This window comes from Neopelma chrysocephalum, unplaced genomic scaffold, assembly GCF_003984885.1.
Source record: "Neopelma chrysocephalum unplaced genomic scaffold, ASM398488v2 Primary Assembly neopelma1_69, whole genome shotgun sequence".
NCBI lineage: Eukaryota > Metazoa > Chordata > Aves > Passeriformes > Pipridae > Neopelma > Neopelma chrysocephalum.
The window spans coordinates 7,485,948-7,510,418 of NW_020897729.1; the positions used below are offsets into that span (position 1 = coordinate 7,485,948).

General features: G+C 48.1%; 1 protein-coding gene across 3 annotated transcripts in view; it reads left to right on the forward strand.

Moving 5' to 3' along the window:
• The first annotated feature begins 957 nt into the window (after positions 1 to 957).
• Positions 958 to 24,471, forward strand: part of PLD1 (phospholipase D1) — a 62,434-nt gene continuing 38,920 nt past the window's right edge. For 2 of the 3 annotated variants that reach the window (XM_027685470.1, XM_027685471.1), the window contains exons 1-5: positions 18,617 to 18,770; positions 19,102 to 19,229; positions 19,521 to 19,666; positions 20,515 to 20,623; positions 22,176 to 22,241. In XM_027685470.1, coding sequence (XP_027541271.1) covers positions 18,617 to 18,770; positions 19,102 to 19,229; positions 19,521 to 19,666; positions 20,515 to 20,623; positions 22,176 to 22,241 — 603 coding nt within the window. Of the gene's footprint in view, positions 1,061 to 18,584; positions 18,771 to 19,101; positions 19,230 to 19,520; positions 19,667 to 20,514; positions 20,624 to 22,175; positions 22,242 to 24,471 lie in introns of those variants that run through there. The other variant, XM_027685469.1, reaches the window with a different exon arrangement.

The window sequence follows — 24,471 nt, forward strand, 5'->3', positions numbered from 1 at the left end:
GGAGATGCTTCAATATTGCACTGCCAGAGCAGGGGTTAGAGGCTGTCTCTGCATCAGCAATAACCAAAGTTGGGTTATTTATCTCACGGAGATTTGAGGACCGTGGTTTAATCCCTCATGATTTAAAAAAATAAAATTTAAAATCCTTTAAGGAAGAAAAATAACCTAACAACATATTGATGTCTTGCTGCAGAGATGGAAGTGGGAACGCTGAGGTTTTTTTCCCTGGAAGAAATCACCAAGATATTCCTGTGGCGGCGGGAGCTGCAGTGCTGCAGACAGGTTTTGGGCGTTTCACCAGCACACATGGCTGGGTTATAGCCATAACATACCAGGGGTTTTGTTTCTCCCCTTGTCAGTTCAATGCTTCTGTAAGCACAAAAATTTTCTCTCTCTCTCGCTGAGAAATCTGCTTCTTTGCATATTAGAAAGGATGTATGGGAAGTAACATGGAAAATGCAGCATGTGCAGAGGAGGACGGATCGGATGCAAACAGTACGGGACTGTAATTAATGGGTTGTCTTACGCTAAAAATAGCATTGCATGTGCGATTAAAAATTGTTAATTTGCACAGACTTTTTAATTAAATACGTTTGGTCTCCCTGGCCAAACGTATTTCCTCGGTGGCGACGGGGAACTGTCCTCTCCCTGCTGGAGTCACTGCGAGGACAGCACGAAGGGCAGAACTGTGCTCCCTGTGGAAGCGGCACCTGGAGCGTGGAGGAACCTCTGAGTCCTTGCGCGAAGTTGGAATAAAAAACCCGAGTTTTCCCTCTCTCGATCGTTATGATTTCGCCCCGGCCGAGCACGCCCAGGCTGGGAAGGGGCAGAACTCCCTTCCCTGCGCTCCGCCGCGTCCCGGGCTCTCCCCGCGGGCGGGGCGCGGTGCCCATAAGGCGGGGCCGGGCGGCGGGGCGGGACCGAGCGGGCGGTGCCGGCTGCGGGGAGGCTCCTCCGGCTCCTCCGAGCGGCTTCTCCGGCCGCCGCTGCCCCGGGAGAGGGACGGGACCCGTCTGGCTCTGAGGGCACCATGGGGCACCCGCGGCCGCGGGGGCCGCAGGTGGGTGCGGGCGGTTCGCGGGGTGGGCGCCCGGCCCGGGAGGAGCGCGGCTGCTTCGGCTCGGGGCGCCTGTTTTCAACTTAAGTCCCTGCCCGGGCTCTTTGCTGCGGCCAACTTTGCCGCTGGGAGGTGTTTGTCAGCCTGTCGGACGTAACTCGTTTTTGCTCGTTTTCCGTGCCGCGGAATGGGTGGGTTTGGGTGGGATGTGAGTCCTGCCCTGGGGTCAGCGTGTGAGTCTGGGTTGGGGAACTCAGCGAGAGCAGCTTCCCTTTTGGGGTGAACTGCAGAGAGGCTGGTGTGTCCCCAGTGCCGGTGAAGTCGTGTCCCTGCCACGTCCTTTGTACACCCGCAGTTTTTGGACAGGGGAAAACCTTGAGAGTTTCCCAACGCGCTGACACAACCCGATCTGCCGAGCTGCCGGCTGGGTTTCTCGCAGTGAAAACCTTTTCTGCCTGTTGCTGTTGCTCTTTATTTGGCATGATGCTCTCTGGAAATCTTCAAGCCCGAAGTGCCTCGTGTCCGACCTGGACTGTGGTTCAAGCTGGGGCAGCTCCGTTGGCTTTGGAAAGTGTTTCTCCCGCACACAGCGGGACAATGCACATTGTGTGCCCAGGTCTGCGTGATCCCCACATCCCTCCTTTAAGTAAATCTGCACGATGCCTCTCCAGCCAGCAGCGTTACGTGGCTGTTTGGGGACAGGCAGTGACAGTTGAACTGGGTGGATGAAGCTCTGCTGGTTTGACACTGTAAGTAGTGGATGTCATGGTCAGGCTGGTGTGCCCATGGCTGCTGGGACAAAAGCTCTCTGTTTTCCTACAGCATTGTGTTTCAAGCTGCCCGTGTTTGCAGCTCGAGGGGTGGGAACTCTTGAGTGCCTTTAAAATTACTCAAGAATTTGTGTTTTCCCTCCCGTGCCTTCTCTGGCATTTGGTAGTGTGAGCTCATACCAAAGGCTTGCAGGTAACCAGGGAACTTAATTTCCAACCACCTCTTCTTAAGAGTGTTAGCTCTGTGGCTTGGGTCTCGTGGGCAAATTCTGCCCAGCTTTGCCAGAAGTTGGGAAGTTCCAAGTTTAATCCCGTGGCCGTGGCCTACCCTTCCTTTGCAGCTTGTCATCAGTCTGCGCTGTATTTTCTGTGAATATGCAGAAAGCCCCTTCCTTCAGGGTTGGTGCTACTGTGTGATGCTGAGCACTCCCCAGGGATGCTGGGATTCCTGATCCCTGCTCAGGGATGGTCACTGGGATGGGATGGTAGCCACCAGCCACGCTTGTGCAACTGCCCTGCACTTGTGGCTGAAAGGGGCCTTTCCTTCCATCCTTCTGCTGTGAGATACCACCAAATCTGTCAAATCTGGTTTTTTGCAGTGGGAAAGTGTGTCTGGTCTCCCCCAGGGCTGAGAGTGCAGCACACAGGTGACTTCCCACGGTGTCTCCATTGCCCATCTTGGAGCAGGGTTTAGCTGGCTGGGTGGGGGCTAAGCCCGTGTCCTCAGTCCCAGTCTTGGTCAGAGCTCCCTCAGGGAGAGGGTCGAGGTCTGAGGAGAAAAACCCAGATCCCTCTGCAAAGACCCGTTAAAATTTACAGAGATTCCTGTAAGCTGTGCTTCAACTGATTAAATGAAAGTTTATTGAGAGGTATATCCATTTGTTTTTGTCAAGATTTAACTTTCCTAAGTAGATAAGATTGAAGGTTCTCACTTAAATACTCATTTGCACATTTAGTTTTGTCCCAATATATAACATCATCCTTTCCAGGATTATTGAAAATTAATGTTGAAGCTCTGGTCTTACTGGAAAAGACTTAATAACCTGAATTCTCCTGCAGGCCATGATGCTCCTTTTATTTTGAGAGGCTTGAACTCCTGCCACAAAAAAATGCTCTTGCTGGCAGGTGTCTCCTGAGCTCTCACAGCTTAGGAAGAGTTTGCTGATATCAGAATTGCTGCTGCTTTAATCTGCTGAAGATGCTGTTTTAGATGTGTATAAATGAAATTATAAGGGCTAGGTAGGTGATCTTTGCTGGTGAAATCATTCTTTCGTAAAGCGGGCTGAAAGCTTGTGTCTCACCTAGGAATTTTATTACTCTTAGAAGTAACAAAGTGTAAAGGCTCGTGTCATTGTTATTCCTGTAATTTATGAAGTGCTCTTTAGACTTCAGGTGTGTCTGCAGTGAAGGAAAGATCCCATGTTTTACAGGAGTGGGTCTGATCTTCAGCAGTGATTTGAGAAATCTCTTACAAGATAAACTATGCATCCGACCACAAGTTCAGCCAGTTGAACTTGGGTTTTTACAGTTATTCCTTCTCTGGAAATTGATTTAAAGCAAGTTGTCAAACCTTCAGGGAAAGAAATGTCAGGGGAGTGTACTTAACTGATGGTGTTACTGCAAGTGTTATTCCCTTGAAATGATACACTAAGGAAGATATCAGTTATTTATGTTCATACAGGTTTCTAGTTTTATCTTGTATCTCTCTGCCCAATAAACACACCAAAGGCGAAACTCAGTCTCTGAAATTGCTGGAGTGCTGCAGGAAGCCATTGCACTCTGTGAGGAGCAGCTCCTTTCTGGTGCCTTTGCTGCAAACAGGTGGTTCCTTAATTTCACAGCTATTTTGCAGCAAGTGATTTTAAAAATAATAATAATAAAGCTTGAGTGAGAATGAGCATTGTCCAGTGGCCCTAAATTGGTCTATAACAGCTAAGGAAGCAATTTGATTTTCTTCTTGGTGTTGAGTTGCTGGAGTGTCTTATGTAAATAAGGCACTTGGTCTTGTCTGAGCGTGAGGAAGGAGGAGGGTGAGAGCGAACCCTTCCTGCCTTTTCCTCCCATTGTCTGGCTGACAATTAATTGATGATGTGTTTTTAGCTTGCTCTCACATGCCTTGTACCCTGGAAACCTCCCAGCAAGGAGGCTGAATGGAGTTACCTACATATTATTTGTTTGTTTGTTTACATATATAAATAAGTTTTTAACAGTTATTTAGCCAGGTGCCCCTCCTGTGCCACTGGGTTTCGTGGACTCATGATCACCTGCTGGATGTACATACCAGCTCTGCATGTGCAGACACCCTGGAAAGTAGTGGGTGGTGGAGGGACTGGTGAAAAAGAGCTCTGTTTGCCTGGTTTTCTTTACAAAATATTTGCCATGTTGCTCCCTCACCTGCTTGGCACAGGGTGTTCAGGGTGGTGTGAGGCTGTCATGGACCTTGTGCAGGGAACACGTGCCATTACCCTGGCTCCTGTGCCAGTGGGGGGGAACAAGCAGGAGTAAAATGTGGATTTGCAGATCATTAAATTTATCTTATATATATATTTTTGTCCTTGGAATTCAGAGTCTTCTCTGTTTCCACGCAATAACAGTGGGAGGCGTCGCTGGGGTCGGCGTCGCGTGCCATCGCCGCTGCCCTGAGCGCTTCGCACATCCCTCGCTCCTCGTGCCCACACGCTGCGATGGCATTTAGTGCTTTCTGGATCCTTGAAGCAGATAAACACCGAAACCTGGGGGTTTACATAACAAAGTGGGAGCGGGGGCTCGTGTCTGTCAGACAGCGCCCGGCCCCCGGCACCCATCTGCTGGTGTGGGGAGAGGGGGAGAAGCCGTCTGGTGGCTGCTGCTCCCACGCTGGAGAGCTGGGGCCCCAAAAGGAGCTGGGATGGTGCCAGGCATCCCCCCGGCAGAGAGGAAGCCACTCACCCCAGCAGGGAGACGAGTTTTGCCTCAGAGAATAGGAACTTACAATTTTAAAACAGTTGTGGCTTGTGCGAGCCTAAATAGACACAGGTCAGGGAAGTCTCGCTGAAAAGGGATCAGGGAGGGCAATGGAGCAACTGCCAGAGGACCTGCCACCGCTCTGGCAGTGGGTGTGGTGGTGTGTCAACTTGGCAGGCAGGGTGACAGCACAGCATGTGCTGAGGGGTCATTGCCAAAATGGGATGCAGGTTTCTAATATTGGGGTAATCGCCTTGAGATAGTTTTATCAGGCTGCTGTGCTCGGCTGGATGCCAAGAAAATGTGTGTGAGAGTGGGGCTGGCTGGGAATGAACCCGGCAGTGTTGCCTTGGCACGTGTCTGCCCACCTGTGCCAAGTCCACACCGAAGCCGGCGCTGGCCGCGTGTGGTGTTCGTACCTTTGTACTCTTTGGTTGGTTGTGTTTCTGCAACTGTTTTCCTTAATCTTTCCCCTTTGCTCCCTGAGGACGGGGTGCATGTTGAGCTCCAGCAAATAAAATGGTGCTACACCTCCAGTAGGATTTGACAGCAAAGTAGCCAGTTTGCATTAGTTACCTCAGTGTAATGACATTGCCCCTTCCTGCTCTATCCCCTTTTTTCTGGCAGAGGAGGCATAGATAAAATAAGAAATGATCTTTTGCCTTAAGGAACTGACTCTTCAGGAAGAAAGGCTGTAATAAAAGGCAGTGTGAAAAGCGATGGGGTGGATATTTTGCAGAAGAGAAAGAGCAGCCCTCCATTGCCCACCTGTGGAAAGCCTCTGAGAAAGGAGTTGCAGGGCTGAAGATGAAAAACCTCGTTGCTATTGCAGATATACTCAACAGAAGGAGACTTTCACTCTGGGTGTGGAGTCCTGTGCACGCTATACTGACAGCAGCAAATATTCAGAATAGTCATGTAATTGAGATTTATTTTCCTGGCTTACACCTCTGTTGGTGAAAGAAGAATTAAATTGTGTTTCCTCGATTGCATTTTTCAGGTCAGACTGTGAGTGGGCCTGATTCCTGTCTCAGATTTTTCTTTCTGCTGGTGCAGTGAGTTTTCCTATGTGCAGGGCTCTTTCTCTGGGTGAAATAAGATAAATCTGCCAATAAACACCTGATGCTTCCCTGGCTCTCCCAGGGCCAGCAGCAGGATCCCAGTAGCTCTGTGGGCTGTTTACAGCTCCGTCCCCAGGGCCAGAGAAGGTGGTCTGAGCACAGAGGGACCACTCTTCTCTGGGACAAGCATTCCAGTGCGCAGAGACAAAAGGCAGTGCCAGGCAGACAATGTCCCACAGAGCACCGCTCTGACAGCCTCTGTCCCAGCCTGTGCAAGTGGCTGATTCACAGCCACTTGCAGTTTCTGGTTGTCTTGCTGTGCAAGATCTTGCTTCTCGACTCTTCTCCCATCAGGTGTGTCCTGGGGCTCTTCTGTGCCACTGGCACTGACTCACCTCTGTGCCGCTTCCTAGAAACTTCTCCCATTTTACCATCTGGAGATCTGGAAAGATTTTTTTCAATCAGAAATAGTAATTTCTTCTTCTTCCTCCCCCGTCTGTGTTTGCCCCACCCAGAACACACCCTCTCATGAACACAGGCTGCTGGCTGCATTGCTCTCGGGTCAGATGCACCTCGCAGCACAGGCTTCTCTCACCATCCGCTGGCTGAGTCCTGCTTTCAGCCTCCAGGAATCCCCAGGGGAAAAACAAACCTACAAGAGTAATTAGTTGCAACCTGGGGTCTTGTGGCCGTGGCAGGACCTTGTAACCCACCACCTGACTAAAGACAACCTCTCTGTTGGTTTTTTTTTTATTTAAAAAAATAGGTGTTCTCACTCCCAACCAACTTTGAATGTGGCACACAAGAGGTGAAACAGTTGGAGGTTTTGTGCTTGCATTTTTCCCTTTCATTTCAAGTAAGATGCCATTACATGATACAGTTGACTTCACATGAAGAACACAAATCTGCCTTGCTTGGGGTTCTCTTGGGTGCAGTGAGAAGCACTCGTGGGTGCTGAGGTCTCCCAGGAAGCTCAACTGTCCTCTCTCTGTCACAGCTCAAGGGCTGCTGAAACAATTTGGAGAGCAAGGCAGTGCATCATAGTCTTTTCAGAAAGAAGTGCTTTAGTTTCTCCTTCCCTCTTTGCTATTTATGTAGTCCCCATGAGATGTTCTGAAGTATATTTTTCCATGAGTGAGGTTTCCTGCAAATTGACTTTTTTTTCTCTGAGTGTCCCACCCAGCGCTGTCTTACTTAGAAAGAATAGTAGATGACTCACAGTGGCTTTGAAATTTCTGTGATTAGACCTGATCCTGCAGAGTTTTGGCAGCAGTTATGGCAACTGAGCCATTTTGTTTACTGGGAGAAAGAACTGGCGAGATGGGAGCTGCTGTCTGAGCCTGTTTGTTTTTTTTTTTCCCCCCTCTATTGCATTTTCTTTCTGCCAAACAGCTTTTTTTGTACACGTGACAAACCCTCTGCAGCACCTTTCTGAGCAGCACTGCTCCAGAAGGTCATGGCAGTTGAGGGAAAAATTGTCTTTCATTTTTGGCTCGTTGTGTGCTGAGGTCTGGAGGGTTAAGCTTGTAAGTCTTAATCTTGATGCTCTGATTTCCACTAGGAATGTGTGGGAAAAGTACTGTAGGGGAGTTTTCACAAAAGGAGAAAGAGCTGCAGGGTGTCTCTGCCTTGACCAGGCACCCGCATTGCTTGTAAAGGGCTGGAGCTCTGGGTATGAGGGTAAGGGAGGGGGATGAGGAGGCAGCTGAGGTTTGATTTGAGCTCAGAGATGAGCATCATCTTTCCCTGCCTACCCTCAGTGGCCTTCTGTGCCGGCTTGGTTGAGGCATTGTTTTCCCCCTCTGGGAAAGGGGTTAAAATTTTTTTTCCTGAGGCATCTGTTTTGTTCTAAACAAGCTGTCAGTATTGTCAATGTGTGTAAATGAGCTATTTTGCATAAATTTGCAGGTACTGAATTGTATTTAGGAAAGAAACAGAAGGAATCTGGTCTGTTTCTGCAAGTTTCTTCTTCATAATGAGCAATTTTTCATTGAATTTGTCTGGATTTGAGCTCAGTTTGACAGGTACTGGTCTGAAACCTCAGCCATCATTCCAGAGTTATATGAGAAATCATAACCCAACTTATGTAATAGTTTGCTAATACTTAATTTTCATGATGGATCAAACACTTCAAGGTATAGAAAAATTAACTTTTCAGTAACTCCAGTACCCTGTGGCCTGAGTTCTGTTGTGATTCTGTGGAGGGTCATATGGGGAGCCCGTGGAGGGTCATATGGGGAGCCCATGGAGGGTCTCCTTGGGAGAGGTTGGTTTGCCCTCTGAAGTCTCAGGGACAACATTGTCTTTGCCCTCTGTGCTCTGCTCACAGCTTCTCTTACAATTACCTCTGAGACTTCCCCAAGCCAACTGTTTTCTTCTTGTAAAGTAGAAGTTCTCAAATATTTGTTTTAGCTGGCCAGGGAGAAGGAAAATGCAGTTCCTGGGAGGTCTTAATGTTATCCTAGATCCACAGATGAAGTTGTTCATGAACTGGCAGGAGATTTCTGGGTGTGAAAGGGAGGCTGAGGGCTGATGTTTGCCCATGTCGGTGCTTGCTGCTGGCTGTGGGTGAGGAAAAGCAGCTGCTGTTGGAAATGTGGATCAGGATCAGGCATGCACCTGCCTGTTACCTCTGGCACGTGTTGCTGCTGGCTCTTTGGGCACGATGCCTGACTGTACAACAGGCACATGGTGCTAGGTGTCCCAGCTTGATGGTGGGAGCTGCGGCCCCCGAGCGCTGCAGCTTTAGGGGTAGACTGGAGAATGGGAGTCAAAGGAGGATGGAGAGATCAGATTCTTGTGGAGTTTATTAGCCAGAACGCATCAAATGCCTTTAAAAGCATTGCTAAAAAAAAAAAAAATAAAAATCCATAGGGAACTTCAGTTTGGAAAGGTGCTGACTCCAGGTTTGCAGGCAAGAGTACTGAGTGTGTTTTGGGGTGATGAGAGTGGCTGCATTGTCTTGTAGGGCTTTGCACCAGTGGTTCCAGCTTGTCCCTGGATGGGGACAGTGTGAGAGTGCTCTCAGGGTGGTGCAGGGTCCCATTTGGGATGGGGAGGCAGTGGGGTGCTGGCTGAGGAGGTGGGACATACCCTTGCTGGGACGGCCAGAGCTACACGGTGTCCCCGAGGCGCTGCAGCTCCTCTCACACCCGTGAACCTGAGTTCATCCAGTGGTTTGCATTTACCAAAGTACCCCCCTGGCATGCTGTGTGCACAGTGAGCAAACAGCTTGGCAGTGGTTAATGTTCAGCATGAGCAGGATCGATTCCCACTGCCAGGAAGTGTCGGTGTGGGATGGCACCACACAGACACCGGCGTGGACCCAGCGCTGCAAATGTGCAGCAGCCACCGGCGCTGCATGTGGGTCCCAGCCCTGCACCCTGTGCTTGGGGCTGCCTCTGAGAGGGACAAAAGCATCAGTAAGACCGTGGTGGTAGTGACCCTGCATCCTTGAAGTGAATGGTGCCCTGGGAGATGAGCCTGTGCCTTGGACCCTGCAGGCACAGGAGGGAGTTGGACTTGGCTGCTGCTCGCATGGGAACACTTGAGTCCTGCACTGTGGTGGGAGCTACACCAGTAGTGTGCTGCTTAGTAGGACTAACTAGAAGGGTTGCCTTCCTGCTCCATCATGGCCTTGTGTTCATGCCAACTGGTTTTTTGTCCCCGGTGGAAATTATTTGAAGAGTTCCATTTAGACCAAAAAAAACCCCCAAAAGTCATGACAACGGAAATGGCTTTTTATTAAAGCAATTAACTATTAGTAAAAATACATGGTCTCAATCTGCTGCTCCTTGTTGCTGTGATACCCACAGAAATTTCTTACTTCTTTGAGCAAGTGACAGAAAGGGTCAACAAAAAGCACTTCCATGTGCTTTCACATGGAAAAAGCAGGAGGAGAGAGAAAAGTCATGTTCCCACTTAGTGAGATCTGTTCAATAAGCAGCAGGTTGCAGCAGGGGCAGGGATGGTGACATCCTGATGCATACCTGCACTCTGTCATCATCTAGAGCTGATGCCAGGAGTGAGTGCCCGTGCAGGACTGGGGAGCAATGGCTGAGATCCTGTTCCAGTCGCTGAATCCCTTCCGAGCACAGGCTGCAGTGCTGTCCCTGGGATTAGCTTGGCTGGAAGGAGTTATGTGAAGCTCTATGTTTGCATTTATCAGCTGCCACCTAACCCTGCTGTGGGATGGAGGTGCTGGGCTGCCTTCCAGCGTGCCCTCTTGTCTCTGAGCCGCCAGAATTCCTTGCGGAAATGTGGCTTGGCAGGTGCCGGTTACTGGAGCAGACGTGGCACTGGGAGATACCAGAATAGCTTTGAGTGATGTACAGGACATCAGCCCTGTAGGCATCTATATGTTTAGGTCATGAAAATGTGTCCTATATTTATATGATGTGCTGCTCTTAAGAGCGGCAGCAATGTGCACCATCCCGGGAGCGCTGCGGTGCTCCTTGTCATCCCTGATGATTGTGAAGATAGATGGCCACTCCAACAGTCCTGTGCATTACACTGTCACTCTGGCAAGCTACTCGCTTTTAGGATTTTATATAAAGCTTTTGTAGTCTCTGCCTCTTGCCAAGCTCTGCATGTCTGTCAGCACCCTGAAGTGCTGCATCCTTTGGCCTTGCTGCTGTTTGTGCTCTTTGCAGCAGATACTTTTTCCAGCCCCTCTTTTGCCTCATCCCAGGACTCCCTTGGCCACTCCTGTCACATCTCCATTGCATGGTTTGGGGATGCTGAGGTGGAGTTGACACCCAAGGTGCTGTCACCTGGTTCCCTTTGCCTGCCTGTAACTACGGTGCTAGTGGGTCTCTGGAGTAGGTAACCGGGTGCCAGAGGCTCTGGGCATCCCCTGGTCTGGCTTCAAGGGTGTTATGCACAGTACTCCTGAGTTTAGGGGTGCAGGGTGTGTGCCATGACCACATCAGGCAGTGCAGGGCTCATGGTGATCCCTGGAGGAGGATGCACAGCCCGAGTTGCAAGCACTGTGCTTAAAACCTCTTGTCCTCGCCTGAGGAATCCAAAACATGGTGACGAATTAGTATGTGAAGGGCCAGCATTAATTACCAATAAATAGCTAATGATCAGCTTCCTGGGGAGGCTGCACTTCCCGTGGCACCCCAGGGAGCAGGGACTGTACTCCTGGGGTGCTGCTGGGCAGGGGAAGCAGGAGCCCTGTGCTGGGGGAGCAGGAGCCAGAGCAACCAGTGCATCACCATGAGATCAGCAGCCACTGCTCACCCAAGGATGTTTATGTTTTGCCTTTGCTGTTTGGTAAAACAAATAAAATGAGTCCTTGGGAGGCCCCTGATGCTGAGGCTGGGCCTGGGTGTGGGGAAAAAGGCAGCACAGGGGGGTTTTCTGATGCAGCCATGACTTAGTCACCACACGGTGACAGCGCTGACCGGTGCCTTTCCTCATCATTTCCCTTGACCTGCCTGGTTTTTCTGTTCCCTTTTCTCTAGCAAGAGCACTGTGGGATGAATGCTGCAGAGCCCTATACAGAGGGATAAGGAGCTCTGCTCAGTATGAATAATGCAGCAGGGACTTCCAACGATTAACCTGTTATTTCCAGGAAATTCCAGTCTTGAAGCATGTCGACCCTGGTTGCAAACAGGCCATGTGGATTCCCATGACTTTGCTTTTCCTCTGGGCAGGCTGGTGGCTTGGCAGTAAGCCTCACGTGGCAAGGACTGTGGAAATCAATAATGCAGAACCAGGGAACTGTGCTGCAGGAAGCACTAATTGGTTTCTGCTTTTAGAGGTATTACTATTAAATGTAGGCACTTTGTGGGAATGATTGTTTTGGAGACAGTGTTTTGAAATACTTTGGGTTTTTATCGGGATTGGGCTAAAGATAAGAAAATTAGGTCAGGATGGTGTTTGAACATAGTGTTTATTGTTGATTTGGATTTGTATTTCAGTTCCCCAGCTCCAGGGCGGGAGCAATGCTTTGGTTCTTTTTCAAGGGTTGTTTTGTGTGTTTTAAAAAACAAACCCTAATCCTCTTGCACTGTCCCTGCAGTGTGAGCATCCAGAAGGGCAGATTTTCAGGAGGCGTCTGCGTGTGCCGTGCTGGCTGCTTGCTCCTCTGGCTGAATAGTTTCCATGTACTGAACTGAAGAACAGGGTTAAGGCATTGCTGAGCATTTTTCAACCCCTCTGTCTTTAATTTCATACTTAGGAAATGTAACATAGGAGCCCTGAGATTTTGATTAAGTAGTGGGGGAAAAATAAAATCAGTGCGTGTTTGTCTTGCTTTGTCCTGGGGACTGGGTTTTCCTGGTCTGAAAAATCAGGACCCCCTTTGAAGGTGCTGGCTGGGACCTGAGCCTGGGTCTTCTCTGGGTTTGGGTAGGGCTGACCCCTGCCCAGGGCTGTGGAAGGAAGGTGTGCCAGGGTATAAATCTGAGGTGCTGACAACCCCATTTTCTCCTGGGGGATGCAAATAACACCTCACCTTGTCAACTGAGGGTATTTCTTCATGTAGGAGTGGTCCAAAGCTAATTTTAGGTTTCAAAGGGGATAAATTAGGAAATATTTACATGGAAAAAATTCATCACCACTAGACAGAGCAAATAGCTGTTGAGGGCATCATGCATGGGATTTCCTTGGCATCTCATCTGGGCTGTCAGTGCCTGTATGGCACCCAGGCTCCTGGCAGCAGCAGCAGGAGAGAGAGAATTCATGGCTCAAATTCTTTGGGCTTTGTTTTGACTGTTGTTTTTTTTTTTTTTTCTTTTTTCTTTTTAATAGCATCATCTCATTGCCCAGTTTTAGGCTGAGCCTGTCTGATTCTGTCCATGCAGCCCGGGAGGTTTGTGTATGTCCCACCACGGGCGCTGCTGCCTGCGGGACAAAACCAACTATGGGAACAGAGGTCACTTGTCACAGCCCTTGCCAAAAGGTCACTGTACTGAGAGAGATGTCATGAGAACTGGAATGAGGGTAATTTTCAGGGATTAAAGTGTTTCTCACCATAAGGATGGGAGTTGATGTTGAGCATCAAACCCTGTGAGGCATCAGCAGGAAATGTCTGTTTTTCCTGGATGTACTTTCTCTTCTCTCCTCCCCTGTTTTTCAAATGAAGGCTTTCTGGGTTTCATAGCTCTTCGTGGTGCTCATCAGCATCAGAACCTCATTAAGGAACAGGGTTTATCTGAGCTTGTTGCAGATCTGCCACGATACAGATTAAATTTAGGCTGACCAAATTTTAGGTAATCTGTGCTATTACCAGCTGCATACATTTTCACATCAGGACGTGAATAACTTCAAAACACAGAACTGTTCATGAATATTTACTTAACTCAAAGGCAGAAAATACATATTTTCCATGCCTTTAAAGCTGTGCTTTTGTTGTCCTGTGCAACAAGTAGAAAAGCATTTTCTTTAGCTGAGATTGTCATATGATCCCTGAAGTAATAACTTGGGGTTAAAGCATAACCAAAATGGCAAATAGCAGAAGTAGATACCAAGCTTGCAAAGTTGCAGGATTGAGCTACAGGTTTGCAATGTATTCACAAGGGCTCAGGGATTAATGTAGTTAATTTTTACTTTAATAGTCACTGCCCCTGTAGTTGAAATCTTGGCTGATTGTTGGTGCAGTCGCTATTTCCAGTGTATATATTTTACTAGTTCAAGAGGCTTGGGGGGCCCCTGTGCTGTGGGGACAGCCTGGCGACAGGAGGCAGAGAGCTGAAGTGGTGCTTGAAAGAAGAAAAAATTAATCTGAGAACTAGGCTGAACAAAGGCGGTGTCAGCAGTGCTTGTGGGGTTTTTTTGCCTCTTTCAGTGTCTTACCATCTCCCTTCTTCCTTGTCTGTTAATTCTTTCCGAAGTTTTCCTTTACTGCTGACTTTATTGATTGGTTTTTCCTTGTTGCTGCTTTTGCCCAGGCAGATTTCAAGCTGGATAAACCTGGAGCAGCACCTTCCCTCTGTTCAAATGAAGGTTGCTGTGCCAGCTCCTGGCTGCCCAGGCCAGCAGGTTTGGATTTGTGGTATCTGAGGGTCTCGAAAGGGAGCTGGTGCAACTGTTCCCTCTCCCCTGCCCCTGCCTCCTCCAGCCCTGGGAGTCTTGCAAACCCCTCCTCAGGCAATCCCGTGCCTTTGCCAGTAGACAGAGTTTTCTCCCTGGTCTCTGCTTTAAGCCAGAAATTAATCAGAAAGAGAGTAGATTTAAATTAGATATTAGGAAGAAATTCTTCCCTGTGAAAGTGATGAGGCCCTGGCACAGGTTGCCCAGAGAAGCTGTTCCCTGGAAGTGTTCAAGGCCAGGTTGGACAGGGCTTGGAGCAACCTGGTCTAGTGGAAGGTGTCCCTGCCCATGGAACTGGATGGTCTTTAAGGTCCTTTCCAACCCAAACCCAATGATTCTGTGATTCTAATTCAGAGCACTTCTCCCTTGTCCACCCTTGCTCACAGCAGCCTTCTGTAGGCTTGCAGACTGTGTCACGTTTCTCTTCCTGCTCTCAGTACTGACACTGTTCTCACAGGTCAAATGCTTTAGATCTGACTCTTCTGCACCGTATCTTCCTTTTTGGCATGCAAGGAATATCCCTGTTTGTGCATCTTGGCACAGGTTTTGCTTTTGTTCGGATTGCTGGTTCTTGAGTCAGTCAAACCCTAGTCTTTTTCTTTGGTTTTGGTTGTTTAGTTTTTTTTCCTTAAACAAACGCTGCTTATTTTCTATCCTGAATGGCAACAGATGAATACTAAAATGCAGCACTTGTTTCTCATGAATTTATCTTATTATTTCCACTCTCCTGCTGCTTGAGTTCTCTCTGACCTGCACGTAATTGCAGCCTCCAAAGCTGACAGTTATCAGCAGGTTTATAATTCCGTTCTCTGGTCCATCACTAGTGTGAGCAGTGAGTGGCACTGGAAGGACAGGGCCTTCTTGATGTATCCTATCTGGTTTGTGGTTAAATCCTGGATATCCTTGTGTGGTGCCTGTTTGCACCCAGCCTGTTGCAGATTAAGCCGGGAGCATTCCTCAGCTTGGCCGTGGGAATGCAGGCAGTGTCCACATGGAAACTCTGGCCAAGAGGTTAAATTGCTCTTACAGAGCAGAGCCGTATAAAGCAATTTGCAGAAGCTTTCAGAGGGATGTGTTGTGTCCTGTCTTTCCAGCTGACCCCAGTGCTGTCCTCCCTGCCCAGGGCTGGGTTTGTCCTGTGCCCTCTGGCTCTGCAGCAGCTGACTGTGATGGGGAGCTTGGCCTCTGCCCAAGTTCATGGGGCTGCTGGACATGTCACGCTTTCCCTCTCAACCCCAAAATCTTGCTCTAATCTCTGTGGGGGGAATCTTGCTGCTGGGACTGACTCAGGCCCATCTGAGTTTGGACCCTGCATTATCCCAGGACTTGCCTGTGCCAGCTGTGAAAACAGCTTCAGCTTCAAAAAAAAAAAATCAAAAAAAACCCCCTGAGTTATGCAGCCCTGCTGTGGTCCCTGGCAAATAATCACTGCATACACTGGTTAATTGTTTATCCATTAACTGGCTGCGTCAATTAATGTGACGAGGAGCCCAGCTGTACCTGGCACGGCAGGGAGGGGAGGAGGAGGAGGGAGGATGTGCATCCTCTCCCTGTTGGCTCCTCTCCGTGTGCTCTTCCTCCAACCCTCCTGATGTGGTATTTGTCTGCTGCTTTCCTTCAAGTGTAATTGCTGGCTTGGCACGTACAGAGTGTGTTTGGGCTTGTGTTCTCTTGGACTGTGGAAAACTTCTTTTGGAAAGGGCATTAAGTTTCCATGAAGCAAAAGCTTCTTCAGACTAAGAAAAAAACAAACTGTGTTTTGTTTCTAAACATGAATACAGACAGAAGAAATACAAAGCAAGATGCTGCTTTATTTCCATCTAGAAATGGTCAGAAAAACCTCTTTGCCTGAAATGCTGAGTGGGAAATAGGATTTTATTGTATCTGTCAGTGCAGAGTGGGGCTCTGGGCTCCCCTCTGCCACCCCCAGGGTTATTTGGGAAATATAACCTCTGTGGCCTCCCTTGGGAATGATATTTGTGTATGCCTGCTTTCCAGGGAGAAAATCAAGCATCCAAAGCCAGTCTATATCAGGTTGAATGACTTCACTGCTAGAGGAAAATGAAAATGTACCTTATGCTCTCTGAATAATTCAGTTCCCCTGCAGTGTGTTGTTAGAATAGGAAAAGTGTAAAGCTTCCGACAGGGAGAACTGGCTTTCCATGGAGTGACAGTGAGGGAGGTGTGGGGCAGTGTGAGTGCCAGGTTCCTGCTGTGGGGAAGCTGTGTGGGCTGGGTAGGGAAGTGGATAACAGCAGTTGAGGTGAGAACAGTTTGATAATTGAAACAAAATAAAATATTATGCTACTACTATTAATAATAATAATAATAATAATAATAATTGTAATGAGAGAGAGAGAGAGAGAAAGGAATAACACCCGAGGGGAAACAAGTGATGCACAATCCAATAATTGCTCACCACCTGCTGACAGATGCCCAGCCTGTTCCCCAATAGCAATCAGCCCTTTCCAGCCAACCCAGTTTATATACTGGGCACGATGTTCTGTGGAGTGGAATATCCCTTTGGACTGTTCAGGTCAGCTGTCCTGACCTTTCTGACCCCCAGCTTCTTGTGCACCTTACCACTGGCAGATTGGGAAACTGGGAAGTCACGGCTTAGGGGAAGGAGGACTCAGCAACAACTAAAACATCAGTGTGTTATCGACCTTTTTCTCACCCTAAACCCAAAACACAGCACTGTACCAGCTAATGAGAAGAAAACTAACTCTGTCCCAGCCAAACCCAGGACATTTTCCCACAGTTCAGTGTACCAGGGGGGAAGGAGGAACCCAGGAGTGTACGTGTGTGGGTTTATGTTTGAGTTATTCAGGTGCATCTCTTGAAGTGACCTGGGGGCCCAACAATCACCCAGTCTGGTCCTAAAGCCTCTGTGCTGTGGTGGCATTCCCTGCCACTGGTGGAAGGTGACAGAGCCACCAAGGCCCTCAGAGCCCTCACTGCCAAGATGAAGCTGTTGGTTCTGCATTTACTTTGGTATAAAAGAAGAGATTGACCCATTTTTTCTTGATTCAAGTCTGCGTGCAAATGGATTTTTTTTTTTTTCCTGAAGGCAACTGCTTTTAACGTGTTTTTGGGCTTACATGATATCAGCCTTCTGTAGTAATAAAATAATGTACTTGTTTCAAGAGGAAACAATAATAAAGAATGTCCTTTCAAAAGCAGCTAAACACATGATTTATTAAAATGTTAAATTATTTCCAAGTTACGGCATACCCAGCTCTTGCTATGGAGCTCACTCAACAATAATGGCACAGTGTTCTTTGCAGAATTTGACATCAGAAATGTCACACTTCTTTTAAAAATCATTCTTTCACACAATGTAAGAGCTTCCACCAGTATAAATGGGCATCCTTGTATTGACTGCTGTAAAATGTTGCCAGTTTGTCCCGTCCATATTTTTTTAGTGAAGCTGTGGAGCTGTGACATTTATTGCAGAGCAGGGCAAAGATTGAAGGGACTTATTTATCATGGAGATGCCCAAGAGCTGGAGCTTGGCTGCGTGCAAGGACCAGCAGCCAGTTCCTCAGCCCCACAGTGAGTTGCAGAGCCTGGAGGAGGAGGAGGAAGAGGAGGGTTTGCAAATACACACAGGTGCCAAAGGCTTGTGCCAGTCCAAGTGGACATGCGTCACATATCGATTTATTTTTGTTTCCTTATTTTTTTTTCTTCTTCCTTCCCCATTTTTGTCCTGACTCAGGCTCCTGGCATGGCTGGGTGGGAGTAAAGGTGGGAAGTGCTGTAGTCATCAGTGCCTAAACACCTCCAAGTGCCACTGCCTGAGCACCCTGAGCAGGCAGCAGCCTTCCCCCTGCCCATGTCCCCATCACTAAGGGACTGTGGGCTGGTCCTGCAGCCACCTGTGCTGTTGGAGGGGTGACACAAGGATGAGCTGGAGTGTCCACCTTGTTGCTCCCAGGCCTTCTGTGGGCATCAGGATGCCCCCAGCCCTTGTCTGCTCCCTGGGGAGGAACATTTACAGCTGTAACGTCTGAGCCTGCTGAGAGGAGGGAGCCGTGGGAGAGCACAAGACACGCAGATACCACAGGCAATTGTTAAGGTGCAGAGAAATAGAGGAAATCTTAATAATGCCTGGAGTTTGTATCACTAGTTCAATCAAAGGAAGAACGTGTAACAAAAACACCTACTGATTTTCTGAGTGAGCTGTTCTTCCTTGCAACCTGACCTGGGAAACACAGTGCCCTGTGAATTAAGTCTGGGATTTGGCCAGGAATTGATATAGTTTGTGCTTTTTCTGGTGTATGGTCATTATTGCAGAGCTTGTTGAGATGATCAGGCGAGCTGATGCAGAAACTTCCTTGCTTCCCTTTTGTAATCAATCCATGAAGGTAATCCTAAACAACAATCAACCCCCTGCAGGTGTTTTTAGCTGAAAAGTGAAATATTATTTATTTTGCTTTTAAAAATGCAACTAGAGTGTATGAGTCCTGTGGTCACTGGCATGGGGGGAAAATTTTCTCTTGCAGCCTGAAGCTGCCTGTCCTTTTTCACTGCTCTGGGCAGTGGTTTGCTGTGGCTGCAGCGCTGGCTGTTTGCATCAGGATGAGGATAGTTGGGATGAATGTGGGTAAGGGGCTGGAGGGATGAGAAGGCCCTGTGCTGCCAGTGGTTTCCCTGAGCCCTGCTCTGCGTTGCAGAGGGGGTGATGACAGCCCTGCCCCTTTCTCTCCCCAGCGCCCCGCGGCTCCAGAGCGTGGGCCCCAGAGATGTCACTGAGAGCCCAAAGCCATGCAGCCACATCGACGCTGAAGAAGATCGCTGCAGACATGAGCAACATCATCGAGAGCCTGGACACCAGGGAGCTCCACGTGGAGGGGGAGGAGGTCGACTCAGAGGTGCTAAATGACCCGAAAGGCACCGGTGAGTTGACACCCGCACCTTCTCACCCTGTGTCATGCCTGGGTTTAATCATCTGTTGACAGATGGGGTGCAGCCTCAGGGGTTTTCCCAAGCCCAGCCACTGACCCCAGTTTAGAACCAGGAGGCTCTTAAAACTTGAGCTTTTCAAGTCAAGCCCCTTCTGCGAAAGCTTGCCTTCGAGCTCTCTTAAATAAAACCTGGCATATTTTAGTGGAATTAATGCTGCTGTGTAAATGCCCCTGTGTTAAAGCATTGCAGCTGTCTGCTGGCTTTCATGCCCTCGTGGATCACTACGAGGCTGTTGAGCTAACAGGGTTTGTGGTCCTTGCAGCGTGCATTCCCTTCTCTGCCATCTATCACACCCATGGGTTCAAGGAGCCGGGCGCGCAGACGTACCTCACGGGATGTCCTGTCCGAGTGCGTGTGTTGGAAGTTGAACGCTTCACTTCCACTAAGAAGGTCAGAACCTCCAGAAATTTCGTTTCCTTTCGTTAGAACTGTGTTACAGTGCTGCTCGTGGGTTGATTTTGGCGCGTGCTTGTTCATGGGCTGAGGAAGGAGGAATGCCTGTGCCTCAGGAAACACTTAAGAGAGGTTACCTGTCTGTATAAAATCTAATAAAGCAGAACAAGAAATCATGAGACAGAATGATCCTTAAGTAAAATTGCATAAAGGCTCTTCAGATGAGCAGCTGCAGGAAAATTACTTGTTTCAGAGCTTCATCCCTTGTAGTGATGTTCTCCTCTTCAGGTACCAAGCCCCAATGTTTACACCATCGAGCTGACCCATGGAGAGTTCACCTGGCAGGTGAAAAGGAAGTTCAAGCACTTCCAGGAGTTTCACAGGGAGCTGCTGAGATACAAAGCCTTCGTGCGCATCCCTATCCCTACCAGGAGGTGAGTGTGGATCCCTGAGGACAAGGTGGGCTCTGGGAGGACGGGATCTTTTAGTAACGTATCTGTTTGATTTCACTGGTCCCACTTCCTTTGCTGTAAGGAGGAGAGGGCAGAAGAATTCAGTCTCTATAAATATTTAGTAGCTATAATGAAAATATTTAATCTGTGTGTTTAGTAGCTATAATCTAAGTGATGCAAACATGTCTCTGCTGACACAGAAAACGTTGTCTCCCGGATCACCAGCTTTTGAGCTGAATTTGCCTTGAACTTGGGGATTGGTTATGCTAAAGCTAATGGCAATTGCTGGTGAGCTCTGGCTTTCTGACAGTGTGGGCTGGATGTTGAAGATATGGAGGTCCCTGGCATGGGTGGTCAGCCCTGCCCAGGTTGGCCTTGGTGCTCAGGGTGGCTAGAAACAAAGGAAAAGAGAAAATAAGTAGGAAGAAAAGTGCTCTAGGTCAGCAAGAGCCTCCTGATGTGGAGAAACATTGGGATATGATAATAAAGGTGAAATTATGAGTGGTTAAGTGCTGGAGGAACTTAATGCCCTAAAAATAAAGTGTAAGCTCTCTATTTGAGGGCAAAAAAGAGGTGGCCCTCAAAAAAATGAAACTGATATTTCTGTGCTGTGCTTTTGTGAGCCAGTTGGAGCACCCTGGCTTCTTGAATGAATCCACACTGGCTTTTTTTTTTGTTCGTTTTTTGCCGTCCTGCCCACCCATCTCAGTTTTTAAGAGTTTGGATAGGAAAAATAAAAGCATTGCAGATGGGGGGTTACATATCGAGGCGCACACACACACACACTTGCAGCACTGAGACTTGATGCTGGGGTTTGTTTTTCCTTCCAGCCACACAGTGAGAAGACAATCCATCAAAAGGGGAGAACAGAGGCAGATGCCGAGTCTGCCGCACACCGCGGAGAGCACGGTGCGGGAGGAGCACTTCTCCAGCAGGAGGGTGAGTGCCCAGCTCAGCCTGGGGGCCAAGGGGGTGCTTCCCTGGGAGGGCTTCTGAGGTGCAGAGGTGCCAGGCAGGTTGCTTGCAAAGCCACATGCTATCAAACCCTTTGTTTATTGCCATTAAAGTATTTTGTTTGGCAAACTTACACTTTGACAAGCCCGGCTTTAACGCCACGTTCTCCCCTGCGCAGTGATGAGGATGCTTCTCTCGGGGTTCATACGGGCAAAGTTTTTTCCTGTGCAGTTGAGGACAACCAGGATGCTGGGAGTGGTGGTTCCCCTCCTCCCACTTGCTCTGATTTAAAGATAGAAGAGGCAGTTCGCAGAGTCAAGTTGCGTGATGGAGGCAACCCCGAGGCCATCAAAATCTGAGAGATTTCAGTCCTGTCCCCCTCTGAAAGAGGAGCTGACAGCCAGGCTCTCTGTGCTGTCGTGGGTAATTTTAGCCGAGGCACACGTGTTCTGTGTAACTTCATCAGATGTTAACAGATGGGCCCTTCCGTGGAGAGGGTGGATGTCTTCCTACCTCCTCACTGCAGCTTTGCTGTTTGCAAGGGAAAAAAAAAAAGGCTGTAAAAACCCATGTTTGTTCAGCCTGTGCTTATCGTTCTCTTTCTGCTGCTCCCTCCTTCCCTGGGCTTTCTGCCACTGGAGCTTCACGTCCCAAAAGATTGTGTCTCATGGCTGTGACGTGCAGATAACCCTCCCTGCTGTGCACGGCTCCACTGGTGCGCGGGAAGTTTCAGGAGAGAGATGCTGGTTTAAAAGAGGAATAAAAATGTGTTCTAGATCCTTTTTTCTGAACTCACCTTGGTTTCCTTGTGGGAATCCCCCTGCTCTCACCAGGGGGATGTACCCCCTTGCTGCCCAGCTGGGGAGCTCAGTGCTGTGATGTCAGTGCTGAGAAGGATAAAGGTCCTGATGACATTTGTTTCTTTTTGGTTTGTATTGTGTCCTGTAGGACTCTGTCCAGTTTCCTGTGCTGTGACAGTCTGATTTCTTCTTTGCCCATTTACCATGAGGATAGGAAGAGATTAATTCTCCCATAATGGTTTCTTCTCTTCTCCCCTCCTGGCTGGGGAGGACAGGCCCAATCACTACCCTCTCCATGGCTTTTGGGACAGGGCAGCATCATCATGATGCTCCTCACCCCATGAACCTGATGTTTTGGTTAAACAGGCTCTCTCAGTTGCCTCTCGGGCAGTGTTTTCTCACAAAGCTAATTCACATGGGTCAGAAACAGTGGGGACTGATTTTGCATTGACAATTGTTCTGAAACTTGGGCTCAGTCAAGAAAGTTGACCTTCAAAGTGACACTGCCAAGGAACAGGTTTGCTGATGGTAAGAATAAACACAGATATGTGAACAGTAAACAACCTGTGACCAAACTGTTTATGGTGCTGAGCTGTAATATCCCATGACAACATAATAATGTATTTATGAAAAGTGTGTCTGATTTCTTGGTTGCTTCCTAATGCTGGACAGTGGGATTGCAGGAATTTTCAAGAAAACCCTCCACATCTTATCTAGTGTCAATATTTTAATTGTAGAAACAACTGGAGGACTACTTGTCAAATATCCTGAAAATGCCGATGTACAAGAACTACCATGGAACAGTAAGTAGAAATTAGTTTGCTTACCTAAAGAATATTCACTTTACAAATGCTGAACTCATTGGAAGAAGACATGCAGCTTATGGATGAAACATTTTACAGCTGTTTTGTGAGCATTTTGGCTTAGCTGATTTCTCCAACATGATGTCATATGATGAAAACCAAAGGAGGAGAGTGAATGACTCAGTCTTGGATGTTGCTGGTATAACACAGGGATAATCTCCTCAAGGAAGTCCAGTCCAGGCAGCTGGTTGTACATGTATAATGATTTCTGTTTAATTCTGCAGTGTTTAAGACGATAAGTTCAAGTTTTAAGTACTTAAACAGTTGGAATCCAAACCACATTTGTAATTGCTCCTTCAGTTTGGGCTTTGTGTGTGGTCCTGAGTGCAGTTTTGTATCAGGTTTCTATTCTCTGCCCTTTCACTGTACATCAGTGATGCTGAGTTTGTTTTTATGATACCCCTTCACCTCCCCAGGTATTTTGGCAGTTCCAAAGGGAGATGGTAGTTGGCTTATTTCCCCAAGTCAACCCTCTTTTTCAAATGAAGAGGGATGTCAAATCCAGCTTCAGGCCTATTTTAAGTAAAAATATTTCTTTTGAAGTCCATCCTCAGATGTTTCTTCAGTGTTCCTCACCTGTCAGTTGCAGCTGTAACATCTCCCAGGGATGGTAATTTATTTCCCCTTTTTTGGCTGCATAATGACTGATATTCCATCTTTTGTATTATCAGCAAAACCTGATGCATGCTCTGAGTAGCTGCCGAGCTTAGTGACATTTTTGAGCCAAGGGTGATAACTGGGAGCACTTGGTTTTCAAACAAGCCAGAAATATAGACTGAACTTAGGGTTTCTGTAGCAGCCAGTTCTTCTCTTCCACTTTTGTTGTTGTTGTTTGGTAGATACTCTTCTCTTTTGCAGGATATCAGTTGTGTAGAGATGTTGGGCAGCTCATAGATGGATGTCATGCCCAAAAACTATTTGTGCTCTGTTGCAGAGCTGTGTGTTAAGCACTGCTTGTTATATGGACCAAAGTGCTCATTGGGGTTGGCCAGAAACCTTCAGACTAGTCTGAGGCAACTGTATTCATTAGAATGCTTCTTCTGGAGACAGGCAGTGGAACTTGATTCCAATGCAGCCAAGAGCTGTATTAGTTTGCATGTGGAAAAGAGTCATCTTTTGTTCTTAAAGCAAGGTTGGGATAACTTGGCAATTTTGATCAGCAGCATATGCAGAGCGGGGGAGAGTTATTTTACAGTGTGGATCCATCTTGTCACTTTTAGGCAGGCGTTGCTTTTTTCAAATACTTGGGAGCATTTCTGCTCCTGTGAGAACGTGGGTGATCCTTTGGCCGGGCTGTGGTTTGAGCCGTGCAGCCGCGGTGGGGGCCGGGCGAGGAGACGAGCGGTCCTGCCTTGCCCAGGCAGCTGTGGGGTGCTCCCCTCCTGCGCTGAATCACCCTTCTGTCCCCGGCCCCCGGCCCCAGATGTCACTTTGCACATAAATTCTCAGTTTATTGTTGGCTCCCACTGGATTTGGCTGCAGCAAAGCATTCAGTGAGGACTCTGCTGCTCAGGGTGGCAGTGCGGGTCCTGCAGGCGATGCTGGAAGAAAGCACAGGGAGAAAAGTGCTTCCTTTAACCACCAAAACAACCCCCACCACTCTCTTACTCTATAGAGACTAAAGTGAAGATTTCTGGCGCTTTTCCCAGAACTGTATTTGTCCTCCTGAGAACAAGATGAGGGCTTTGCTCTTCCTGTGGTTGAGAAGTCTTTTGCCTGGACGCTGACAAATGCTGTAACTGTCTTAATCTTGGAGCACATTTTGACTCCTGTGTGTTCCTTTCAGCAAATCTATGCACTGAGGTGTTTTTTTTTTAAATCCTGAACTCTTTGTAAAGTGAAACATGGAGTTGCAAAGGCAAACTGTGTCCTGCCCTAAGGGATTGTAGCCCTTAGTCCATGTGAAGGGCTTGCTTGGCTCAATTGTGTCTACAAGGATATGTTTTTCACATCTGAGCTGCACAATTTAATGAATTCACTTTTTTACTTCTTTTATTTTGCATTTGTGGTTAATTTGTTATTTCCCAGTGAGAGCAAATAGCTTTATACACTGTCTGGAGGATGTGCCATGCACTGGGACAGTCAAGCCTGCAAGTTGAAGCTTGTAGCGGTTTTGCAGACCTGGACTCTCCAGTGGATTGGGGATCAGGTCCACAGTGACCACATGGCA